General features: G+C 59.8%; 1 protein-coding gene across 2 annotated transcripts in view; it reads left to right on the forward strand.

The window, feature by feature from the left end:
- The window catches only part of SLC9A3 (solute carrier family 9 member A3), a 41,922-nt gene that overhangs the window by 11,870 nt on the left and 8,426 nt on the right, over positions 1-21,626 (forward strand). For both annotated transcript variants that reach the window (XM_030333316.1, XM_030333308.1), the window contains exons 2-7: positions 13,253-13,555; positions 16,760-16,920; positions 18,783-18,861; positions 19,470-19,647; positions 20,257-20,477; positions 21,400-21,602. In XM_030333316.1, the coding sequence (XP_030189176.1) occupies positions 13,253-13,555; positions 16,760-16,920; positions 18,783-18,861; positions 19,470-19,647; positions 20,257-20,477; positions 21,400-21,602 (1,145 nt within the window). The remainder of the gene's footprint in view (positions 1-13,252; positions 13,556-16,759; positions 16,921-18,782; positions 18,862-19,469; positions 19,648-20,256; positions 20,478-21,399; positions 21,603-21,626) is intronic.

A 21,626-nucleotide genomic window follows, 5' to 3' on the forward strand; every position in this document is an offset into this window, starting at 1 on the left:
CGGAATCTCGGAAGCAGACTGGACACAGCGTGGTGGTGTCTGCTCCCAGGAGAGGAGCAGGAAGGAGGTTCTGTCCTGGGGTGGCTGAGGGCAGGCAGCCTGTGAGCTGAGCGGGGCCAGCACACTCCGCCCCGGCCTCCTGCACCAGCCCACAGGGCCACGCTGTGCTATGTCCGGCCTAAATCCACATGCCGGGCCCCAGCACCTACCTGTGGGAAGCGGGGGTGAGTTCCCCGCTTTCCCAGAGACAAGGTCTTCCTCCCTGGCGTCCTGCGCCTTCATCAAGGGGAGCAGGGGAGGGTCTGTGGTCCTCAGGCAGCCTGGCAGGAGCCGACTGTCCCGTCCACCAGGGCTGCAAGGGGAGGCCACACGGGGCCCACGGAGGGTGTTTGTGGGTGCCGTGATGGAGGTGTGAGCGCGCCCTGGTGAGGACACGCGGGCCACAGCACCCTCAGAAACCTTGGAACCGTCCCCTCCCGTGGAGCTCCTGTCCTGGGAGGGCCACGCGTCAGGCTGTTTCCGGGGAGCCCCTGTCCCAGCAGGGAGGGGACGGGGGCGGGGCGTGCAGGGGCCCGCGGCGCGCGCCCCGGCGGGCCACGTGGCTGCGTGGCCGCGTGGCCCCAGGCAAACCTTCCCCTCAGAGAGGCTCTCGCCTGACCCGTCACGAGGAGCGTGCAGCTGTCCGCTGAGGCCAGCTTCAAGGTAGACCCGAAGCCCCAGCCGCGCCACACTGCACGGGCGTCGCGTGGGCCTGGCTCTGCCACGAGCTTTGCCACGTCACGTGGTTCCTGGGGGGGTGCTTCTCCCGCCCGCCTGCCCGCACTTGCTCACACAGCTCACACCCACGTGTGCTCACACCTGCACCCTGCACACCCACTCGTGCCCTCTCCTGGCACCTGGCCTCCTCGCGGCTCCTGCCTCACACACTAGGAAAGCTCCGGGCACCGTGGCGCCCTCCACCCTGTGCCACCCTGGCAGCCTGAACCCCACACCGCACCACCCCAGTCTGGAGCTGCCCCTTCCCCGCGGGTGGCAATAAACCCTTTTCGGTGAGACTGAACAAACTTGGTTTTGTTCAGACGAAACCCGGCAGCATGCGAGCGCGGTAGAGCCACGACAGACCGCTCCCCGGCCGGCACAAAACCGCAGGCCGCTCACCCCCGGTTGTCCCTCGGGGCGAGGAGCAAGGGTGTTTCCTGGCCTACCCACCTCCCTCCCTCGTCCCTAAAACACCGTCACGTCACCTCCGTCCCGGGCCTGGCCTCCCAAGCCTACCTCACAGCGCAAAGGCATCCCCCACACCTCAGCAATGCTGATTTTCAAAAATTAATAGACCTAATTTTTTTCAACGTTTATTTATTTTTGGGACAGAGAGAGACAGAGCATGAACGGGGGAGGGGCAGAGAGAGAGGGAGACACAGAATCGGAAGCAGGCTCCAGGCTCTGAGCCATCAGCCCAGAGCCTGACGCGGGGCTCGAACTCACGGACCGCGAGATCGTGACCTGGCTGAAGTCGGACGCTTAACCGACTGCGCCACCCAGGCGCCCCAATAGACCTAATTTTTTAGTGAAGGTGAAAATGTACGCAATAATTGAACAGGTGGCACAGAGAGTTCCCCATACCCACCGGCTCCCCCTCCCCCCTCTCCCCACCCCCCAGTGTCCCTATTGCTGACATCTGGCATTGCTGTGATATATTTGTTGCCGTTAATGAGCCAATATTGATGTATCCTTATTAACTGAAGCCCATGGTTTACATCGCGGTTTGCTCTTGTGTTATGTATCTTACAGGTTTGAACAAATGTGTCATGACGTGTATCCATCATTATAGGATCATACAGAGTATTTTCAGTGCCCTAAAAATCCTCTGTGCTCCACCTATCCCTCCCTTCCCCCATCACCTGGCCACCACTGATCTTTTTACTGCCTCCGTAGTCTCTGCCTTTTCCAGAATGTCATAGAGTGGGAATGCTGCTGTATGAGGATTCCAGGAGGTAGCCTTTTCAGATGGATTTCTTCCCCTTGGTCACGTGCATCGAAGATTCGTCCACGGATTTTCCTATCTCGATGGCTCGTTTATTTTAGCGCTGAATGATACTCCACTGTGTATGTAGCACGGCTTTGTTATCCATCCAGCTACTGAAGAACAATCTGGCAAGTACGAGTAAAGCTGCTGTAAACATCCATTTTCAGGCTCTTGTATGGACATAAGGCTTCAACTCCTCTGTGTAAACACCAAGGAGATGATTGTTGGGTCGTATGGTGAAGGTATGTTTAGTTTTGCAAGAAACCGCCAAACTGTCTTCCAAAGTGGCTGCACCGTTTTGCATTCCCACCAGCGAGAATCTCCAGTCGTCTGTGTTGTGGATCTTAATAATTCTAATAGATGTCTAGTGGTACCTTGTTGTTTTAATCTGCGATCCCCTAATGACGTATGATATTGAGCTACGTTTCCACGTGCATATCTTCTTTGGTGAGGTGTCTCTTTAGGTTTTTGGCCCATTTTTAAATTGGATTGTTTGTTTTCTTACTGAGATTTGAGTTCTTCGTGTGTGTGGGACACAGATCCTTTATCAGGTACATGTTTTACAAATATTTTCTCCCTGCTGTGGCTTGTTTTCTTGCTCTCTTGACGTGGTCTTTCTCAAGCAGTTCGTTCATTTCAGTGAGGTCGGGCTTCCCTCTTTCAGGGATCGTGCTGGATCTGAGAAGTCATCACCAAACCCAGCTAGGTTTTCTGTCCCACGATCTTCTAGGAGACGTACAGTTCTGCATTTTACTTGTAGGTCTCTATCCGTTGAGAGTTCATTGTTGTGGAGGCTGTAAGGTCTGTGTCCGGACTCCTTTTTCTTCACGGGGACGTCCCGCCGTCCCGGCAGTTGCCGAGGGGACCGCCTTTGTTCGACCGTGTTACCCGTGCCCCTTCGTCAAAGACCGGTGACTGTGATCACATGGGTCTGTTTCTGGGCCCTCTGTTCCGTTGCACTGATCCGCTCGTCCGTCCTTTCAGCGATCACCGTGGTCTCACCTGAGTCTTGAAGTCGGGAAGTGTCAGTCCTCGAATGTTCTTCAAGGTCGTGCCGGCTGCTCTGGGTTTTTTGCCTCCGTGTGATAAAGTAACAGGCTGGAATTCTTTATTGGGACCGCATTGTGTCCGCGGATCGTGCCAGGAAGAACTCACCGCGTGACCGTGCTGAGTCTTGCCATTCGTGCACGTGGACTATCTCTCCATTTATATGGGTTTTCTTTGACTTCTTCGTCCGAGTTTGCGAGTTTTCATGTAGGTTCTGTACATATTTTGTTAGATTTCTACCTAAGATTTTTTTTTGGTTTTTTGTTTATTTTTCTTTTTTTGGTGTTGACGTAAATGGTGTTATGGTTTACGTTTCGAATTCCATACCTTTGTTGCTGGTTTATGGGAAAGCGATGGACTTTGTATACCCTGAAGTCTTCCATCACTTTCTGGGATTTTCTGCACAGACATCATCTAGGACTCGTTCTGCCCCTGCCCCTGCCCCTCCCTGCCCAGGGGGCCAGCCACCTTGCCTTGTGTGCCTGGCTTTGCTAGCACACGTTGGGCATGTTAGGCTATCTTGGCCAGGACCATTCATGTGGGTGCACAAGGCAGGAAGCGGTTGTGATATGACTCACCAGCTGTGGGTCTCTGGCCAGGGGAGTTAGCACAGAAAGCCTGCCCCACCCCCACATGCTTGCTCTCTAAGTTCTGGTGTTTTCCACCAAAATTTCGGTGCTGAACGTTGTGACTACACAAACTGTCTTCATAGCCATGAGATAGCATGGGACCATTTTCCCATTTCCAGGACATCCTTTTGTTTTACCCGAAGTCATTGACTGATCTGTTGTTGTTGGCACCGTTTTCTATGGATTTAAGTGGTTCGGCCCCAAACTCCCAGAAGGCTGCTGCACGTGGCAACGTGCTCCGGGCCCCTCCCCTCTGCGGGCACAACACCAGCTCCCCCACACTGGGCACCCCATCTCCTGAATCTCGTGCCTCCTTGTCTTGGGGAGAACCTCCGTTTGGTGGCTTCATTCTCCACCAAATGTGGTTTCTCCCTCTGTTACTTCTGGGGACTGGATGTGCAGCAAGCTGAGCCTTGACAAGCAAGCATCAGGAGCAGACTGACCCCTCCGGGTGCAGCCTGGAAGTCAACTCCCTGCCCAGGAAGGAAGCATCACTCCAGGCCCCTCCAGAGTTGGTGTCCTGCCCCTGGCCCAGTGCCTCGTGTGGGGTCTCCTCCCTCTCCCCTCCCAGCCTCCTCCCTCTCCCCCCCAGCCTCCTCCCTCTTCCCCCCCAGCCTCCTCTCTCTCCTCCCCCAGACTCCTCCCTCTCCCCCCCCAGCCTCCTCCCTCTCCCCCCCCCAGCCTCCTCCCTCTCCCCCCCCAGCCTCCTCCCTCATGTGGGGTCTCCTCCCTCTCCCCTCCCAGCCTCCTCCCTCGTGTGGGGTCTCCTCCCTCTCCCCCCAGCCTCCTCCCTCGTGTGGGGTCTCCTCCCTCTCCCCCCCAGCCTCCTCCCTCTCCTCCCCAGACTCCTCCCTCTCCCCCCCCAGCCTCCTCCCTCTTCCCCCCCAGCCTCCTCCCTCTCCCCCCCCAGCCTCCTCCCTCTCCCCTCCCAGCCTCCTCCCTCGTGTGGGGTCTCCTCCCTCTCCCCCCCCCCAGCCTCCTCCCTCGTGTGGGGTCTCCTCCCTCTCCCCCCCCAGCCTCCTCCCTCTTCCCCCCCAGCCTCCTCCCTCTCCCCCCCAGCCTCCTCCCTCTTCCCCCCCAGCCTCCTCTCTCTCCTCCCCCAGACTCCTCCCTCTCCCCCCCCAGCCTCCTCCCTCTTCCCCCCCAGCCTCCTCCCTCTCCCCCCCCAGCCTCCTCCCTCTCCCCCCCAGCCTCCTCCCTCATGTGGGGTCTCCTCCCTCTCCCCTCCCAGCCTCCTCCCTCGTGTGGGGTCTCCTCCCTCTCCCCCCCAGCCTCCTCCCTCGTGTGGGGTCTCCTCCCTCTTCCCCCCCAGCCTCCTCCCTCTCCTCCCCCAGGCTCCTCCCTCTCCCCCCCCAGCCTCCTCCCTCTTCCCCCCCAGCCTCCTCCCTCTCCCCCCCAGCCTCCTCCCTCTTCCCCCCCAGCCTCCTCTCTCTCCTCCCCCAGACTCCTCCCTCTCCCCCCCAGCCTCCTCCCCCCCCCCCCAGCCTCCTCCCTCATGTGGGGTCTCCTCCCTCTCCCCTCCCAGCCTCCTCCCTCGTGTGGGGTCTCCTCCCTCTCCCCCCCAGCCTCCTCCCTCGTGTGGGGTCTCCTCCCTCCCCCCCCAGCCTCCTCCCTCGTGTGGGGTCTCCTCCCTCTCCCCCCCAGCCTCCTCCCTCGTGTGGGGTCTCCTCCCTCTCCCCCCCAGCCTCCTCCCTCGTGTGGGGTCTCCTCCCTCTCCCCCCCAGCCTCCTCCCTCGTGTGGGGTCTCCTCCCTCTTCCCCCCCAGCCTCCTCCCTCTCCTCCCCCAGACTCCTCCCTCTCCCCCCCAGCCTCCTCTCTCATGTGTGGTCTCCTCCCTCTCCCCCCAGCCTCCTCCCTCGTGTGGGGTCTCCTCCCTCTCCCCTCCCAGCCTCCTCCCTCTCCCCCCCAGCCTCCTCCCTCTCCTCCCCCAGCCTCCTCCCTCTCCCCCCCAGCCTCCTCCCTCTCCTCCCCCAGCCTCCTCCCTCATGTGGGGTCTCCTCCCTCTTCCCCCCCCAGCCTCCTCCCTCGTGTGGGGTCTCCTCCCTCTCCTCCCGACTTTGGGGGTGGGATCCAACTGGCCATCATGCTGAGTCCCTGGAGACAGAGTCCCTGGAGCCCTGTGCGCCCAGGGTGTTTGTGGCTGTCGGGTCAGTGCCCGTCTCCTCTGCTCTCGTCTCCCGATCGTCCCTTGTTCTTCCCCTTTTAGGTTTCCTCTCCTGTGTTTTGTGTCCTTGTCTTTTCCCTCTATCTCTGTCCCCTCAAGTCTTCTGTCAAGTACTTCTGCTCTCATATTTGAAAAGAGGTTTGAAATCTCTGGATGTACTTTCTTATCAAGGGTGCGACCCTCCTTTCGTCGGTGTGGATAGCGATGGTGATATTCGAACTTTCCCTCGCTCGCTTGACTGTGCTTCCTGTGATTCAGCTGTGGGTTTTGTGCCCAAGACACCCCCAGTAGCCGGCCTGGGCCAGGCCCATGTATGTGGGAGCGTGGGCTGCGGTGGATGAGACACAGGGTGCCAGTGTCTTCGTATCTCTCCTTCCTTTTGGCCAAAAAATGAAAAATAAAGACAATGAGTGACACCCACCCTCCCCCCTTTTCCCCTTTTGTTTTCGTCAGGCTTGGGGAAGACGCACTCAGTCCACCTTCCTTGTGAGAATCTGATTGTCATCGTCCAACTTCCCAGAAGGGTCTAGACTGTCATCTGACCTTGAGGAAATCGAGTCTGGAGGGATAAGATAATCATAGCTCGAGAAGTGGCAGGACAGGTCCCTCGGAACAGAAAGCCCTCACACATGCAGAAACCGTGGAGGCACTGCTCCGTGGGGAACCGGGCACGAGGGGTCCGCAGGGGCAGCACCTGGCCAGGCCACTCAGCAGGCTGTGCCTGTCCTCTTGAAGGATGTCCCCGAGGCTCCATGTGCCTCCGGGAACAGCTGGCATGTGTCAGTGCTGCTCTCCTCAGCGGGGCCCTCCCGGCCGGCAGCCGCCCCGTGGCCTTCCCACCTTGGGGAGCCCTTCACCCTCCTGCAGCACCACGTCCATATCAAGAGTCAATAGTCCCCACCATTTCCTGCTGCTCTGTGTCCGGGCAGCGGCCCATGACAAAGTCCCAGCCTCAGGGGACGGAGCTAGGAACGCCCTGATAGTGGTGACCGTGGCGACACAGCAGCCACGTGAGTGGGCACAGGCTCGGTTTACGACACCTTGGGACGCTGCCCACACATTATCTGCACCAAAGATGTCCTCAGAGAAAATAGCCTCGCTGGAATTTTCACACGAAGGGGTAAAAGGTCAGTGAGACCTACACCTGCTCCCCCACAGAGAACCCGTTCATAAAATCCTTGGAGCCTTTCGAGGGCCCCTCGCGGCCCCCCAGCCCCACCCCAGAGTGAAGCATCTTTGCATCTTTGTCTGGTGGATTTTACAACGAGTGTGACCATCAAGGTCAATCTCCGAGCCTCCAGGCAACCACCAGGCCAAGACTAACTTTCCATGTCCTTGAAGCGGAAAGCTCTGAGGAACAACGCCTTTCTGGTCTGTGAAGCCTCCGGGGCCGCAGGTCCTGTGGAGGCGGAGGCACCAGGTACACGGGGCCCGGTGGCCCGTCACACCCTGAGCAGAGCTGGGGGTCCGTCCGTGGTGCCGGCGCGGGGATCTGTGTGGCTCTGATGTGGACCCTTTCTTCCTCCTGCCGTTGCAGCTGCAGTTCCGCGAGCCATTTTGTTAAACAGGGTCTCCGTGACCGGGCCACCGGCGTCCTGCAGCAGTCACGCCCTGTGTGCCATCGGATCGGTACCGCCAGCTTGATCCGTGGGGCTCTACGCAGCCCAGGCTGGGGCGGCCCCCCGCCCTTCCTCTTCTGAGGTCCTCTCCTGGCCCCAGCCCCGTCCCCAGCCCTCCCCAAGCCCCAGGTGCCCATCTCATGTCCTCCAGGCGCCCCACCGCCCCCACTGCTTCTCCCTGGACCCTCAGCCTTTCTCACACTTACTCCAACTTCACTTGAAGACCGATCGATAGAAATAGAAATCAGATAGAAATCCAATCTGAGGGACTTCTCAGATCTGCAAATGTATGTCTTTCGCCAGATAGGCGACATTTGGGCCGTTCTCTTTTCAGATTTTCCCCACCCCTCCTCTGTCTCCTGGCCTTCCAGGACTCCACTTACACACGTATTGGACCTTCCGACACTGTCCCACTGGCGGCTGATGCTCTGTTCACGTTTTTATCTTTCTCATCTTTGTTCTTTATGCTGGACAGTGTCCACTCATCTAACTTCGAGTTCACTGTCTCTCCTCTCTCTGTCTGCTGTCAGGTCTGTCTATTGAATCTCTTATTTCAGATATTGAACTCTTCGATTCTGGAACTTCCATTTGGTTCTTTCAGGTTTCTTTTATGTCAGGGGTCAGCAGACTATGTCCCGTGGGCTGGCCACCTGGTTTTGTAAATCAAGTTTTCTTGGAGCACAGCTGCTCGTGGGTGTTATGGCTGTTTTTGTGATGCAGCGGCCAAGCTGACTAACTGCCGAACAGACCACAGAACCTACACGCCTAAGCAATTTGCTATCTGGCTCTTATTGAAAACAAATCGCCAACTCCTTTTCTCTACTGAGATGTACTAGTTTTTTATTCATTACAAGTATATCTTCCTTTACACCCTTAAGCATAGTTACAGTAGTTTTTTTTAAACCCTTGTCTGCTAATTCCAATGTCTGGATCACCTTGAGATCCCCAGTGATGTCTGGGTCCCATTCTCCTGTGTCTTCATGTGTCTGGTAATTAGGGATTGTTTCCAGGACTATAGCTCATACGTTGTAGAGACTCTGTATTCCGCTGTGCTCCTCTGGAGAGCCTTGATTTCTGTGGTGGTGGTTGGTGCTGTGCTGTCATTTGACCAGGAATGGACTGAGACTCCAAAGAGGTCTCCCTGTGGTGACAGGAGGTTGGTACCTGCCTCCCTCGTGTGTAATTCAAGGATCAGCCAGGAATTTGGGAAGAGTTCACACATAGAATGTTGGCCTCTCGCTGCCCAGCTGCCGTGGTCACCGTCATCTCTGCCCTCCGCTTTCTCAGCCCAGTAAGGCTACAGTTTTAGTTAAAACTGGTAGTTTTAGTAAAACTGCTCTGGACAACCCCAGCTGGGATCTGCTCTCTGGAAAAAGCCATAAAAAACAGGGAAGTCAGGAAAACGAAAACAAAAAAGAAAACAGGGAACTCGCCCATTGCCGCCCTTTCCCTCAAGGTTTGGAGCCCGCCAGTGTCTGCCTTCTCTCCGTCTCTCCTCAGTGCCTAAGTTGCTATTTGACATGTTTCTTCCAGAGTTCGTGGTTGTTCCCTAGGGACAGTTGGTACAATGGTGCTTGCTACCCCACCAGTGCCCGGCCCCGAAGGTATAATTGTCACAGATCCTGCTCCCAAACTTTTATTTAGTTTAGAGCCAGTCATGAAGGCATAAGAAAGCAAAGCTTAAGCATGGCACCCTTTAATGTGGACTTCCACAGGAGCAGTCTGGCCCAGGAGGGCTGAGAAGGAGGGGGTTGCTCGGGGACAAGGACGCTGCTGTGAATGTCGTCCTGGTGCTCGCTGGGCTCCGGCTCCAGCTCCGGTCCCCGCACGCCTTCAGCTCGGACATGCACGCTTGGGCTCAGTGCTTGAAGCTGGCTGGGGCCCAGCCTTCCTTCTGTCCTCACTTCTGTTCACGACGGCTCCAAATGAAAGAATCTGATGCTTTCCTAGGAAGCTATTAACAATTTTCGTTTTTTAATTTAAAAATTGACAAAGTTTGCTTGAGTTTTGCAGGCACGCAATGTCTAAAGTGTCTCGTGGCTTGTGAGCGGAAGGGCCAATCCTGAGAGGCCTCCTTTGCTCTCGAAGCTCTACTCAGGGTCCCGGAAACAGACCCTCCCTCGGGAGAGGCCAGGCCTGTCTGACAACAACTCTGAGCACTCATCTGGAACATCCTAGCAGGCAGGAGGTGTGGGGTCAGCTAGGTAATATTTGAGGACACTATAAATATCTCCGGCTCCTGCCCTGGGCTTGGCAGCTGACACATTTGCTGTAACTAACTCATACCTTGGTGCCTCTTGAGGTAGCATGGAGGTCAGAGAGGGGGGTCTGTGCCTCTCCCCGTGCGTGGTGGGGAGGGGCTCAGAGCCAGTCCCGTCCTAGGAAAGCGCGGGAGGAACCTCACGCTCGTCTGTGGAGTGAGTGCTGGGGGAGTCACGTGCGGGGGGTGTGCGCGTGTGCGTGTGTGCGTCTGTGTGCGCCCACCTGTGTCTCTGAGCACCTGTGTGTGGACCCGACTGTGTGATATTTCGGGCCCAGCCCCTCCACGCCTGCCCCCAGGCGAAGGGGGTCCCCTGTGTACTCCCAGTGCTTCTCATTCTCTCTGGGAATGTTTCCACTGCTTGGTCTGGTTATTTTGTCGGGCAGCGTTTAATTGACCAAGGCTCGTGCGCGTTAAAGTAAAACCAAAGGATTTACTGTGCTGTTGCATTTGCGTGGACTCAGCTGAATCTTGCTGAGAGATCCTTGGAGGCTGTGGCCACGTAGGGCCTGACCCCAGGCCCTGGGTACCCAGCTGCATCCCGAGGGGGCGTGACACACGTCAGCGATGACCTTCCCGGGGGCCTCGGCACCCACTCTGTCCAGGGCCTGCTCCAGAAATGGCTGGCTGGCAGGCCGGCGCCTCCTGACCTTTAACATCAGTCAGAGGGTTTGTAATGAGAATGAAAAGTGTGTGTCCCCTGTGGTTACCACCCTGCAGCCAGGCCGTTCGTGCTTAATTAGCTGTAACTCTCCCGGCCTCGGCAATCAGTTACCTGTGGGTTTGGGAGTTGCTTCATTAACGTCCCCTGGTCGGAAGGGACCGGCCTCGGCAGGGGAGCTCCGGGCCCGGCCTCACTCAGCTCCCCGTAGTCTGTGCATCTTGGTGCACTTTGATTTTGTCCTCTACTGTTCTTGTCACTCTGTCTTGTCAGTCCTAGGAGTACGCACCACGTGCCCTGCCTGCATTAGCAGCTCAAATATTTGCCGAGCTGGGGTTTACGCCGCTGAGCTGCTGCTTCTCCAGTGTTCGAGGCATGTGGGGAGCCGCTTTCTGCAAAGCTTTTCTGCCCGTGGCTGGGCCCGGGGTCAGCACAGCATGGCTGCTGCACATCCTGAATCGCTGTCTGCCCTCTCCCTCGGCAGGGCACATGGGAAAGCCAGCTCCGTGGGCTCCTCAAAGGCTCAGACGTTCCCTGCCTGTCCGGCCTATGAGGTTTGGCTTTTCCCCAGAAAATGCCGTGGGATTTTGAGGCGGAAGTTTGCACCACCTAATCGTTTCCCAAGGTCACAGCCACCCTGTTGGCACATGGCCTTAGGACGCAGGGCCTTTCTCCGTGGTCATGGCTCAGGCTCTGGGCCAGGCCAGATGTGGAGGCCCCGAGCTGTGGGTCCTGAGGAGGTCGTTGGGTCACTGCTCAGATTTGCCTTTGCTGGATCCTTCTCTAACGAGGTGTAGCAAACAAGGGTTGAGAGGGCATCGGGTCTTTCCACCTTCCACTGGAGTCTTGGTGGCCAAGCCCACTTGAGCACGCCGGGTGCTGGGTTTTCTGGTGGCCGTGGTGAGGCATGTGCCTCTCAGTTCCTGCTCCCCCTCCCTCTCTCCCTCCCCACTTCCCAGAGGCCCAGCCCCCCCCCCCCCCCCCCGTGGGGTTGCAGCAGAGGCCATGGCTGTGCCTTGAGCGTCCACCCTAGAGTCAGGGATTTTTCACAGTGACCTGATGCGGGAAGAAGGGGTCTGCCTGTGGTGACTCAGCCTGACTGGGAGCCACATCCCTGACTGCGTCCCTGCAGTTCGGGCCAGTGACCACAGGGCATTTCCCCCACAGGAACTCGGCTTACTGGCTCCTAAAATGCCCATTATATGCTTAATAGCTGAACCACCAGCAAATTGCCACTTAAGAGTCAATCAAGTCTTCCGTTTAATTAGCTCATTACAGTGCAGCTGCCTTCTGGAAGGGGTCACGGGCATGGGGAGAGCCCGCCTGCAGGGCTGGCCTCTCTCACCAAGAATTCCCAACAACCAGAGGCCTTGGCTGGTTGAAACTGTCACCCTCCCTCGTGCCTGGGCTGGGTGGCCGGAAGCGCAGAAGCCCAGAAGGCCCGGCCCTGGCTGCCAACATGATGCCAGCTGAGAGCACGGAACGAGGGTCCCAGGAGGGCGCCCAGACCACAGGACAAGGACAGCAACATCCCGCCCCAAACTCTAGCTCACGTGAGCCCATATGAGGCAGAAGCCGCAATCAGAAAGTTGCCCTGCGCCGTGAGTGCGTATAAAGTGAGGTCAGGCACGAATAGGGCGAAGAAGCAGCTGGCGGCCATACGATGTTGTAGGAAAGAGAAGGGGGAGGACACCTGGGGTAAAATGTGACCCAAGAAATGGAAGGGAAGTCCCCACAGAGCTCAACCTCCCAGAAAAGGGCCAACACAATCTCAGTAAGACGGGCGCTCCAGCGAGGACGGCAAAACGGGGAAATTGTAAAGAGGATTTTCATGGGTCAACACCCATTGTCAGACCTGAGAGATCATTGACCAAGGGTAGGAGACCTTAGAGCGAGAGGCTGGTGGAACCAGAAGGTCTGAGAGGTTTCCACAGACTCGGGGGGAGAGGGGAGGGGGCACGGACAGCAGGGAGGTGGTGCCTGGGGTGGACAGAGTGGCACGGTCCAGGGGCAGCGGAAGCCCGGATGGGGAGCTTCACTGGCCAGGCAGCTGCTGCCACCTGGAACACATCCTAGGAATTCTTCTAACCTTTTCTCTGAGTCTTAAAAGAGAACAAACTCAATAGAAGGAGAAAAGGGCCCTGGGAGGTCTGTGAGCCTGCCTCACTCAGAGTACAGGCCTCTGCACCCTAAGGTCTTTGCAAGGGTGATGGGCCACGGGGCCCAGGCAGCCGGCTGTCAGCAGGGGTCCTCCGGAGCCCCCCGAGTCCCACCAGGGCAGGTTAAAGGCAGCCGCACTTCAGGCTCCAGCACCTTGAGACAAGCTGGGTGAGGCAACATGGAGGGATGAGGGGACGGGCCACGCGGGGCCTGGGATGAGGGTGCCCTGGGCTCAGGAGCCGCCCCCTGCAGCCCGACTGTCATGGGAGTCTCTGTCTGCCCCAGACCCACCCCTCAAAGGCAAGGAGACCCTGAGGAGGGTGTCCCAGGGGCCAGGTCCCGAGGGGACAGCAGTCGACAGTGGACTGGCAGGGCCTCCTGGCCACATGAGTGGGGCCGGAGGGAAGCGTCCACAGACGCAGACGTGGAGCCTCACTTCCCAGGCCTGTGTCTGTCCTGTGGGCTGGGACAGCCCCTCCCAGGAGGCCGGCCTGTCCACAGAGCCACCAGGCAGCCCCCACTCCCAGGCGTGAACAGGGAGAGCTGCTTCTGGTCTCCGTCAGCCCCAGAGCCCACTGCGTTTCCAGAATGAAATCTGCCCGTGTGGGAGGGGCCCGCGGTGGCCCTGGACCAGAGGCTTCGCTCGGAGGGGTCCCGGCGCCCCTGACGGCCCCCCTCCCCCGCAGGCTTCCACCTGTCACACAAGGTCACCAGCGTCGTCCCCGAGAGTGCACTGCTCATCGTGCTGGGCCTGGTGCTGGGCGGCATCGTCTGGGCGGCCGACCACATCGCCTCCTTCACACTCACCCCCACTGTCTTCTTCTTCTACCTGCTGCCCCCCATCGTGCTGGACGCCGGCTACTTCATGCCCAACCGGCTCTTCTTTGGCAACCTGGGCACCATCCTCCTGTACGCCGTCGTGGGCACCGTGTGGAATGCGGCCACCACCGGGCTGTCCCTCTACGGCGTCTTCCTCAGCGGCCTGATGGGTGAGTGGGCATGCCGTCTGCAGGGGGGTCCTCGGGGTGGGGTCCCCGGTGCGGGGTCCTTGGGCTGGGCTCTGCGGGAGCAGGCTCTGGGCACTCCACTTAACAACGCTCGGTACAGAACACAGACCCAAAAAGGGGATGAGTGGTTGGGGTGACAGATGTCACCGGTGGGTCCACTTAACCCGCTTGGCATGTTTACAGTAAGGTTTAATGAATGAACAAGAGCCTGTCCAGGCAACCCCAGGCTGAGGTTCGTGTCCTGCCTGGGAATGACGCCCCGTCCAACCAGGCTGGCGGGTGGGTGGGGTGGGTGAGTCGGCCAAGCTGCGGTCCCTCCCCCTCAGCAAGGAGGTGGGGGCGGGCCTCACTCCCCTGCCAGCAAGCCTCCAGGGAGAGGGAGGAGAAGGCCCCTTGGGCAGAGGCCGGTTGTGGAGCCTGGTAGACACCCACCTGGGCAGCGGCGGCCCGGGCGCCCCCACCCCACCTGCAAGAAAAGCCGCGCCAGCTTCTGCACGGTCACCGGTGCCCCTCCTGCCCCTGCCAGCGTCTCCCGCGGTCTGGGTTACTTAATCCAGCCCTGGCGTGCGGCCGAGGTGCGCCCCACCCACCCGGGAGCTGGCCATTATCTGCCTGGGAAACTGGAACAGGTGAGGCCAGGGGCTCAGCTGAGGCCTTGCGCGGATGTGCGCGCAGCCCTAGACGCTGCCCGTTCCGGGGCCGCTGTGGCTGGCCGCTTGCATCATGGGTCTACAGGGTTAGCGTCCGGCACTGGGGGCGACCGACGAGAAGTGGGTGCTGGCACCACAGGCCCCAAACACCACCACCTGCCGAACCAGACTCCCAGGGACGGGCCCGGATCGGTGGTTTCCGTCCGGCTGAAGGAACAGCCTTGCACAGCATTCCTTGTGTGGATCAAGGCCTCGAAACCTTGATGACAAAGGACATGCATTGAGAAAGAGAGGCCAAAGGTCCCCTGACGGGAAGAGTCACCTCACCTGTCCCATTTGTCACCTTGGGACTTTGTCCTCACCCCATGGGGAGCACGTGTGCTTCCTGGAGCCCCCACTGCCATCTGGCACCGCCTCCAGGCTCAGCCCAGAGAAACCCCCTAAGGTTGACATGCGGCCAAACACGTCTGGCCGGGCCCTGGAGGTGAGTAAGCCCCGGGTGCATTTACTGGTGATGCCTCGAGGTGGTTGGGTACATCTAGGATGGCAGGGCCATCTCTAGCCACTGGACACAGGGGAGAGTCCCGGGGTTTAGAGCAGGAGTCCCTAAGGGGACCTGTGTTCAGTCCTCAGGATGCAGCCGGTCAAGGCTAGGCATCAGCCAAAGTCACAGATCAGAACAGCACCCAGGGGCCAATGAGCCTATCCTGTCCCTAGACACCCGGAGCAAGGCATCTGAGGAGCTGGGGAGGCAGGGACCAATCGGTCTCTGTAGTCCAATGGCCGGGGCACCCCTCTGAGGAAAAGTCACCCTAGGCCAGGCCATAGGTAGGGCTGGCAGTGGGCATCTTGGATGGGTGTCTGGACGGGCCAGCCGGGGCTAGGCCCAGCAGAGGCTTCAGGCAGTCAGAGAGGGCCGGTGGGTGGTAGACTGTTGCCCCAGGGAGGAGAGCAGGCTGGCCCCGGGACACTTCCTGCTTGGAGTGGCTGGCTTCCAGAATGTACCACCGGGTCTGTCTGGGCCCTTAGACAGTGAGAGACCCACGAGCCAGGAGGCGTTTAAAGACGGGACGGCCCCAAAATGTGGAATGTGCGTGTGGAGCCCCTGTGTCTGAAGCCAGGAGGGACTGTGTTCTCACCTCTGCCTCACCAACAGTGCCTGGAGGTAGAAAAGCAATCCCTACGATTCCCATTTCAGAAGGCACATTTTAAACCCTTTGGAAGCTGGTTCTAACACCTGCCACTTCTTCGGGACACAGACTCTGGAGCCAGGCTGCCGGGTTTTCAGAGCTCACGGGGAGCTCCCTCCAGGGCCACGTCTCTCCGAGGAGACAACCTTCCAGGGGGCCCTGCGTGGCCCTAAGGGAGAGCTGGGCTCCTGCGGAAGCCCTGTCCTAGACCTGGAGAGGGCCCAAGTGCCTGGAGGGGTAGCGGTCCAGCCCACGCATGGCCTCTGTGTCTCCCCACCCACGTGGGCCTTCCCGATACCCTCCAGGCCTGAGGTCTGGTTCAGTGCATTCAGGCCGGGAAGGCGGCTCAGTGCCAGGAAGGCTCCCGGACAAGGCCGTCCTTGGAGCAGCCCAGCTGAGAGCAGGTGTGAGTCCCGGACAGAGCCGGGATGAGGCAACCGTCCTCGGGTCCCAGAGGTTGTGTGTCCGGTGCGGACTGCCGTGCGGCTGTGAGTGCGGCCTGGTGCCGCTTTGGAGACTGAGATGTTGGAATGTTGGAAAGTGCATCTCAGCACGACCCTTGCCCCCAAGGGCACCAGGAACCCACTGGGCCATTTCAAGAAGCAGAGCTGAGCTCACTCTGAGGACCTGCTCCTCCAAGGTCCCTTCCTACCCCCCCCCCCGCCCCCGCCCCACCCTGAGCCCTCGTCTCCCTTCTTGTCCCTCAAACCTCCCTGGTGGCCCCTCCTACTGGAGTCCCCCAGGATTTCCCCAGGCCAGTTGTGGCCCCCAGGACCCTGTGAGGCCTGCCCCTCCCCTGCCCCCTTCCATCACGTCCCCCCAGGCTGGGTCCTGGTGGCTCTCATCTGGGCGGAGACATCACTTTCCAGGGAAGCCTTTCTCCCATGCCTGTTGAGCCCCTGACCCCCTTTCGAGCCCTAACCCTGGACCGCAGACGGCCCAGGGCAGGGGTCTGATCCCATGCTGTGCATGGCCGAGCCCCCCAGGTCCTTCATCTGCTCACAGCAGCCTCCCGGTGGGCCCCCCAGGAGGGAGTAAGCAGGCCCCAGGGTGGATGAAGGGAAGAACGAGGGGCAGTCAGTCCCCAATGGGGGTGAGACCAGCCTTTCCTGAAGGCTGTGGGAGCCCATGGGAGGCAGGCAGGCAGCTCTGACCCAGGTTCCACAACCAGCCAGCCCCAGGCCCAAGAGGGAGTCCCATCTGAGAGGCTTCTAAGCCGGCAGTCAGGAGGACGGAAGCCTGAAGAAGCCCCCGAGAAGGCCAGGGGAGTCGGTGTGCGGGGCTCAGAGGTCCTCGCCCAGCCGGGCCCCGAAGGGCTCTCCTTGACGGCCCTGCCTGTCCTGCAGGAGACCTGAAGGTCGGGCTGCTGGATTTCCTCCTGTTCGGGAGCCTGATAGCCGCCGTGGACCCGGTGGCCGTCCTGGCTGTGTTTGAGGAGGTGCACGTCAACGAGGTCCTATTCATCATCGTCTTTGGGGAGTCACTGCTGAACGATGCCGTCACTGTGGTGAGCGGGTGCTGGGCGGCCCCAGGGCCTCGGTGCTGTGGGCGGAGAAATCAGCCTTGAGGAGGTGCCGCGAGAAGCCTGAGATGGGTGTGGGGGGTGCTCTCCCTCTGCCCCCCGCCCCCCACCGCTCTGACTGGAGGAGGTTTCCCCCGCAGCCCCATCGCATGCTGTCCCCTCTCTCACTTCCTCCCAACTCCGAATGACTGCCTGTTCAATCGGTTCTTCGAACACTCTTCTCCCGTCTTGATAACACCTCACTGCCAACCCCACCACCAGTTGCCAGAGCGGGACGCCTCTAACTCCGGGTCCAGAGTCGATGCCCCCGGCCCTGATTTCCCTAAGGGAGCCACTAAAGAGACAAACAGTGAGATCTCGCCAGAACCTAGGAGGGAAGGCGATCGAGCGCTGACCGTACCCATGAAGCGCCTCGGTCTCCAGGAAGGAGGCAGAGCCCGGGAGCTCGGCGGGGCCGGGGTGGGTGGGCAGGGGCGGGAGGACTCTCGGTCAGGGTGTGAGGCCACAACAGATCCGTAAAGTGAACAGAAGGTTCATGAAATGTGGGAGCACTGTCTCAGCATCACAGTGGCCAGCACGGAGTTGTCGAAACCCAGCCCGAAACTGGGCCGCTACCTCTGTGCAAGTGCGTTACGGGTAAGGTGGAGGCACGCACGGAGCGCCTTCCCTGCACAGGTCAGTCGCGTGCTGCATCTCCGAGCACCTGCTCTGGGCCAGCCCCACCAGCCTGTCGCCTCTCCCCGAGGGCTTTGCAGACACAGCAGGACGTGAAGGTCCCTCTTGCTCTAAAAGTACCTGTGGCCTAAGAAATTCTCCCTCTCCGTGTTCCTTCAGGGTTCAGGAGAGGGACAGACCCTAAGCTTGTGCTGCACCAGATTTCTTCTGTAGCAGATAAGACGTTCTCGGGGAATTTGAGAATTAATTTCAAACTTAATCAGAAATATAAGACACAGCTCCTCCGAGGCTGGGCTGCTCTGTGCCGTGGCTCCGTTTCTCTGGAGAAGCTCTAACTCATGGCTGAGCCACGGAGCTCTCCACTTACAGCTGGCTTGAGCCTCGTCTCCCCTCCCACCTGCGTCTCCATGGAGGCACCCAGGCTGTGGTCCAGCCCCCAGCACCCTTGGTGGCTGTGTGCCCACACTCTGCCCAGCACCCGAGAGTCATCAGGCCTGTTGTGCGCCTCCTGTTGTAGAAACAGCTCCACACCCCGCCTTTTGGGGTCCTCTGTCCCCTTGAGCAGACCTGGAGGGTTCAGGCTTGGGACTCAGAGACCAGCTGTTTCCCCAGGAACCTGCGTCCTACCCTCGGCCCCTGGGTGTGGAGGGCTCAGCATAGGACACACAGCACAGCCTCCACGGCTGTGGCCTCGCATGCCCTTCCTGAGCCTTTCATCTGCAACATCTTGGTGGAATGAGGTTTAAACGTCAACATGCAAAGACACCAAGGGGTGTGATCCTATAATTGGGAGTTAACGCAACAGCAGAGTCACTAAAAAAGAAACTCTGGCTTCATCTTGGAACATGAAACAGAATTAAATGTAGCGGGTTAAATTTGTGGTCACCCCTGCTTTGCTGATAGTAGGAAAGGACGACGTTTGCTCGTAAAGGTTCTAGTTCCCTCTAGAATGTTCTTCTGCCTCTCGTATCCCACCCGCTGGCTCGTCTTTGGCCTTCGTCTTCTTTTCTGTGATGCTCTGTGATGATTTCCTCCCGGCGATTTTTTGTTTCCTGAACAGGCCACCATGGCCTGCTTGACCCAGACCAAGTCCTCAAGGCCCGAGGCCTGAGATCAGGTGAGCACTGGCCGAGGTCCGGCCCGATGTCATGCTTGCCTCTCTGTCCCCCCAGGTCCTCTACAACGTGTTCGAATCTTTCGTGACGCTGGGTGGTGACAAGGTGACTGGCGTGGATTGCGTGAAAGGCATAGGTGTGTGGCTGGTGGGTCCGCACACCTGGGGAATGTGGGGGCCACGTCTCTTCTCCAGCATGTGGACCACCTCCAGGCTTTGACACCAGGCCTGCCCCTGGGACCCACAGCCTGTGTGGGAAAAGTCTCGGTGGCCATCCCTCCTGTCCCCAACGTGTTTTATGAAAACAATTTTGTTGGGTCCTGCCACCCTGGGGAGGCAAGGGCTGCAGCCCCGTTAGGCCCACCAGAATGTCTGGTTGGAGGACATGGGCCCTGGTGTCCTGGGTGGTTCTGGAGAAACGTTCCTCTGGGCAGGGACAATGACAGCTTGGCTGTATCAGGGGTGCAGGGACAGCCCTGCCCAAGGCCCCCTTGTCGGGCTTTCTCCATGATGGGGGAGGGGAGCCAGGCCTCCCAGCTCTCCACGTGCCTGGTGGCCTCTCAGGGGGAGAATTGGACGCTTGTTTGCTGAGTTATTGGCGCCTCTGTGGGGGTTACCAGGCAACCCACGATGAAAGGAATGGTCTGGAAGGACAGCCGGTCGGCCGTGCCCACACGCAGGGGCCAGCCACGCCCGGCCACAAAGGGCCTTTCAGGCGGCTCAGCCAGTGTCCTCGGCCCCGCAGTGTCCTTCTTCGTGGTGAGCCTGGGGGGCACGCTTGTGGGGGTCGTCTTCGCCTTCCTGCTGTCGCTGGTGACCCGCTTCACCAAGCACGTGCGCATCATCGAGCCCGGCTTCGTCTTCGTCATCTCCTACCTGTCCTACCTCACCTCCGAGATGCTGTCACTGTCGGCCATCCTGGCGTGAGTCCCCCTCGCTCCCACGGCCCAGAGCGCCAGAGCCACACAGCTCGTGGGCCACGGGCCGTGCTGGTGTGCAGGGGTAGGGCAGGGCCCACCCACAGCACAGCCAAGCAGCTGTGCCTGGGAGGGGGAGGGGGGGTGGCGGGTGGAGGGAGAGGGGCCCCTCCCTCCTGGGGCACAACCTTGTGGGTCTCTTCCCAGCCCCCATCCGCCTGGCCCGCTTCCCTCTAAGGGGTGAGAAGGCACTGTGGGGGTGAAGAATCTGGTCTATTCAGGTTTTAAATAAGGAGTTGGTGTTTCCACAGAATTGTCCGTGAGCTCTGCCTACACGCAGCCCCTTCCGGATGCTCTGGGTGGGAGGCTGGCTGGCACCCCCATGACCCGAATCTGCCCTGGCACCTCCCCCCAGAGCCAGCCACCGCCGGGCTGAGGACAGACGCTGAGGCAGCCCACTGGGTAGCTCAGGGTTCAGATCTTGGGGCGTCGGGGGCCGGGACTGCACCCGGTCCTAAGCAGAGCCGAGCACGCCGACCAGTAGGGTGGGCATGTGCCCAGACACGGGCCAGAGTCTCAGCCCCCAGCCTCACTGTGTGCCCGTCCCGCCTCCAGCATCACCTTCTGCGGCATCTGCTGTCAGAAGTACGTGAAGGCCAACATCTCGGAACAGTCAGCCACCACCGTGCGCTACACCATGAAGATGCTGGCCAGTGGGGCAGAGACCATCATCTTCATGTTCCTGGGCATCTCAGCCGTGAACCCCCGCATCTGGAAGTGGAACACGGCCTTTGTGCTCCTGACACTGGTCTTCATCTCCGTGTACCGGGCCATTGGTGAGGACGCTGGGGGATGGTGGGGACCAGGGAGGGGGGAGGGGGTGGGGGGCGATGACAGGGATGCGGGGGAGATGGGGGGGTGGGAATATGGGGGCGGGAGCACATGGGGGGCAGGGGGGATGACTGAGGGACGCTGGGCACAGTGGGGGCAGGCGCTGGGGCCCGGCTGTGGAAACCAGGCACGTGGTGTTCGAGCACAGCCCTCTTGCCCGGTGAGCGGCGGGTCTGGGAGCTGCTGGGGAGCCTCACCACGGCCAGGCCGTGGGTTATCTTCATCGAAACTCCAGGCTTTGTCATGGCTTCGGCACCTTGAGATGGAGTTAGAATAGCTGGGGGTCAGGGTGGAAGGTTCTAGAACCTAGAGGAATCCATCTGGTTTCCTGAGGACTCATTGCGGATGCAGTCACTGATGAGCAGATTGAGGCTCATGTGAGGCAGGAGCCCCCCTGCCTGCTCCGGCCCTGGTTGCCACTCCCCGGTGTGCGGTGCCGGGGCGAGGCCACCACCCACTCTGCCTGAGCTCACCAGGGCCTGAGGGCTCCGGGGAGCGGCTGACAGAGCAGAGCAGTGTCCTGGTCCTGGAGGCAAGAGCACAAGGCCTCAGTGTTGCAGCCCGGTCACAGGGACACCTGCGAATTCCCAGAGCTGTGGGGAGCAGCTTCCAGCCACAAATGCGGGGTGCGGAGTATCCCCAGCGGCAGGTTGGACCTGTGGCCAGGAGAGAGCACTGGTGCGGACAAGAGGGTTTGGGGAGAGTAGGGCTACAGCGTGCAGTTTCCCTGACCCCTTGCCCGGGACAGAACCTGTCACCGTCACTGCCCTTGGAGGGGAGTCCCACATGTTGTGCCCCCAGGGCGGTGGCTGCCACTGGCCTGAGGCCCTCGAGGAGCCCGGAGCTCAGTGCGCTCCCCGCCCGCAGGTGTGGTCCTGCAGACCTGGGTCCTGAACCGGTACCGGATGGTGCAGCTGGAAATCATAGACCAGGTGGTCATGTCCTACGGCGGCCTGCGCGGGGCCGTGGCCTTCGCTCTGGTCGTCCTTCTGGACGAGCAGAAGGTGAAGGAGCGGAACCTCTTCGTCAGCACCACCATCATCGTGGTCTTCTTCACGGTCGTCTTCCAGGTAGGGTGGAGGGCACGCGGCCGC

This window comes from Lynx canadensis, chromosome A1 (genome assembly GCF_007474595.2).
Source record: "Lynx canadensis isolate LIC74 chromosome A1, mLynCan4.pri.v2, whole genome shotgun sequence".
NCBI lineage: Eukaryota > Metazoa > Chordata > Mammalia > Carnivora > Felidae > Lynx > Lynx canadensis.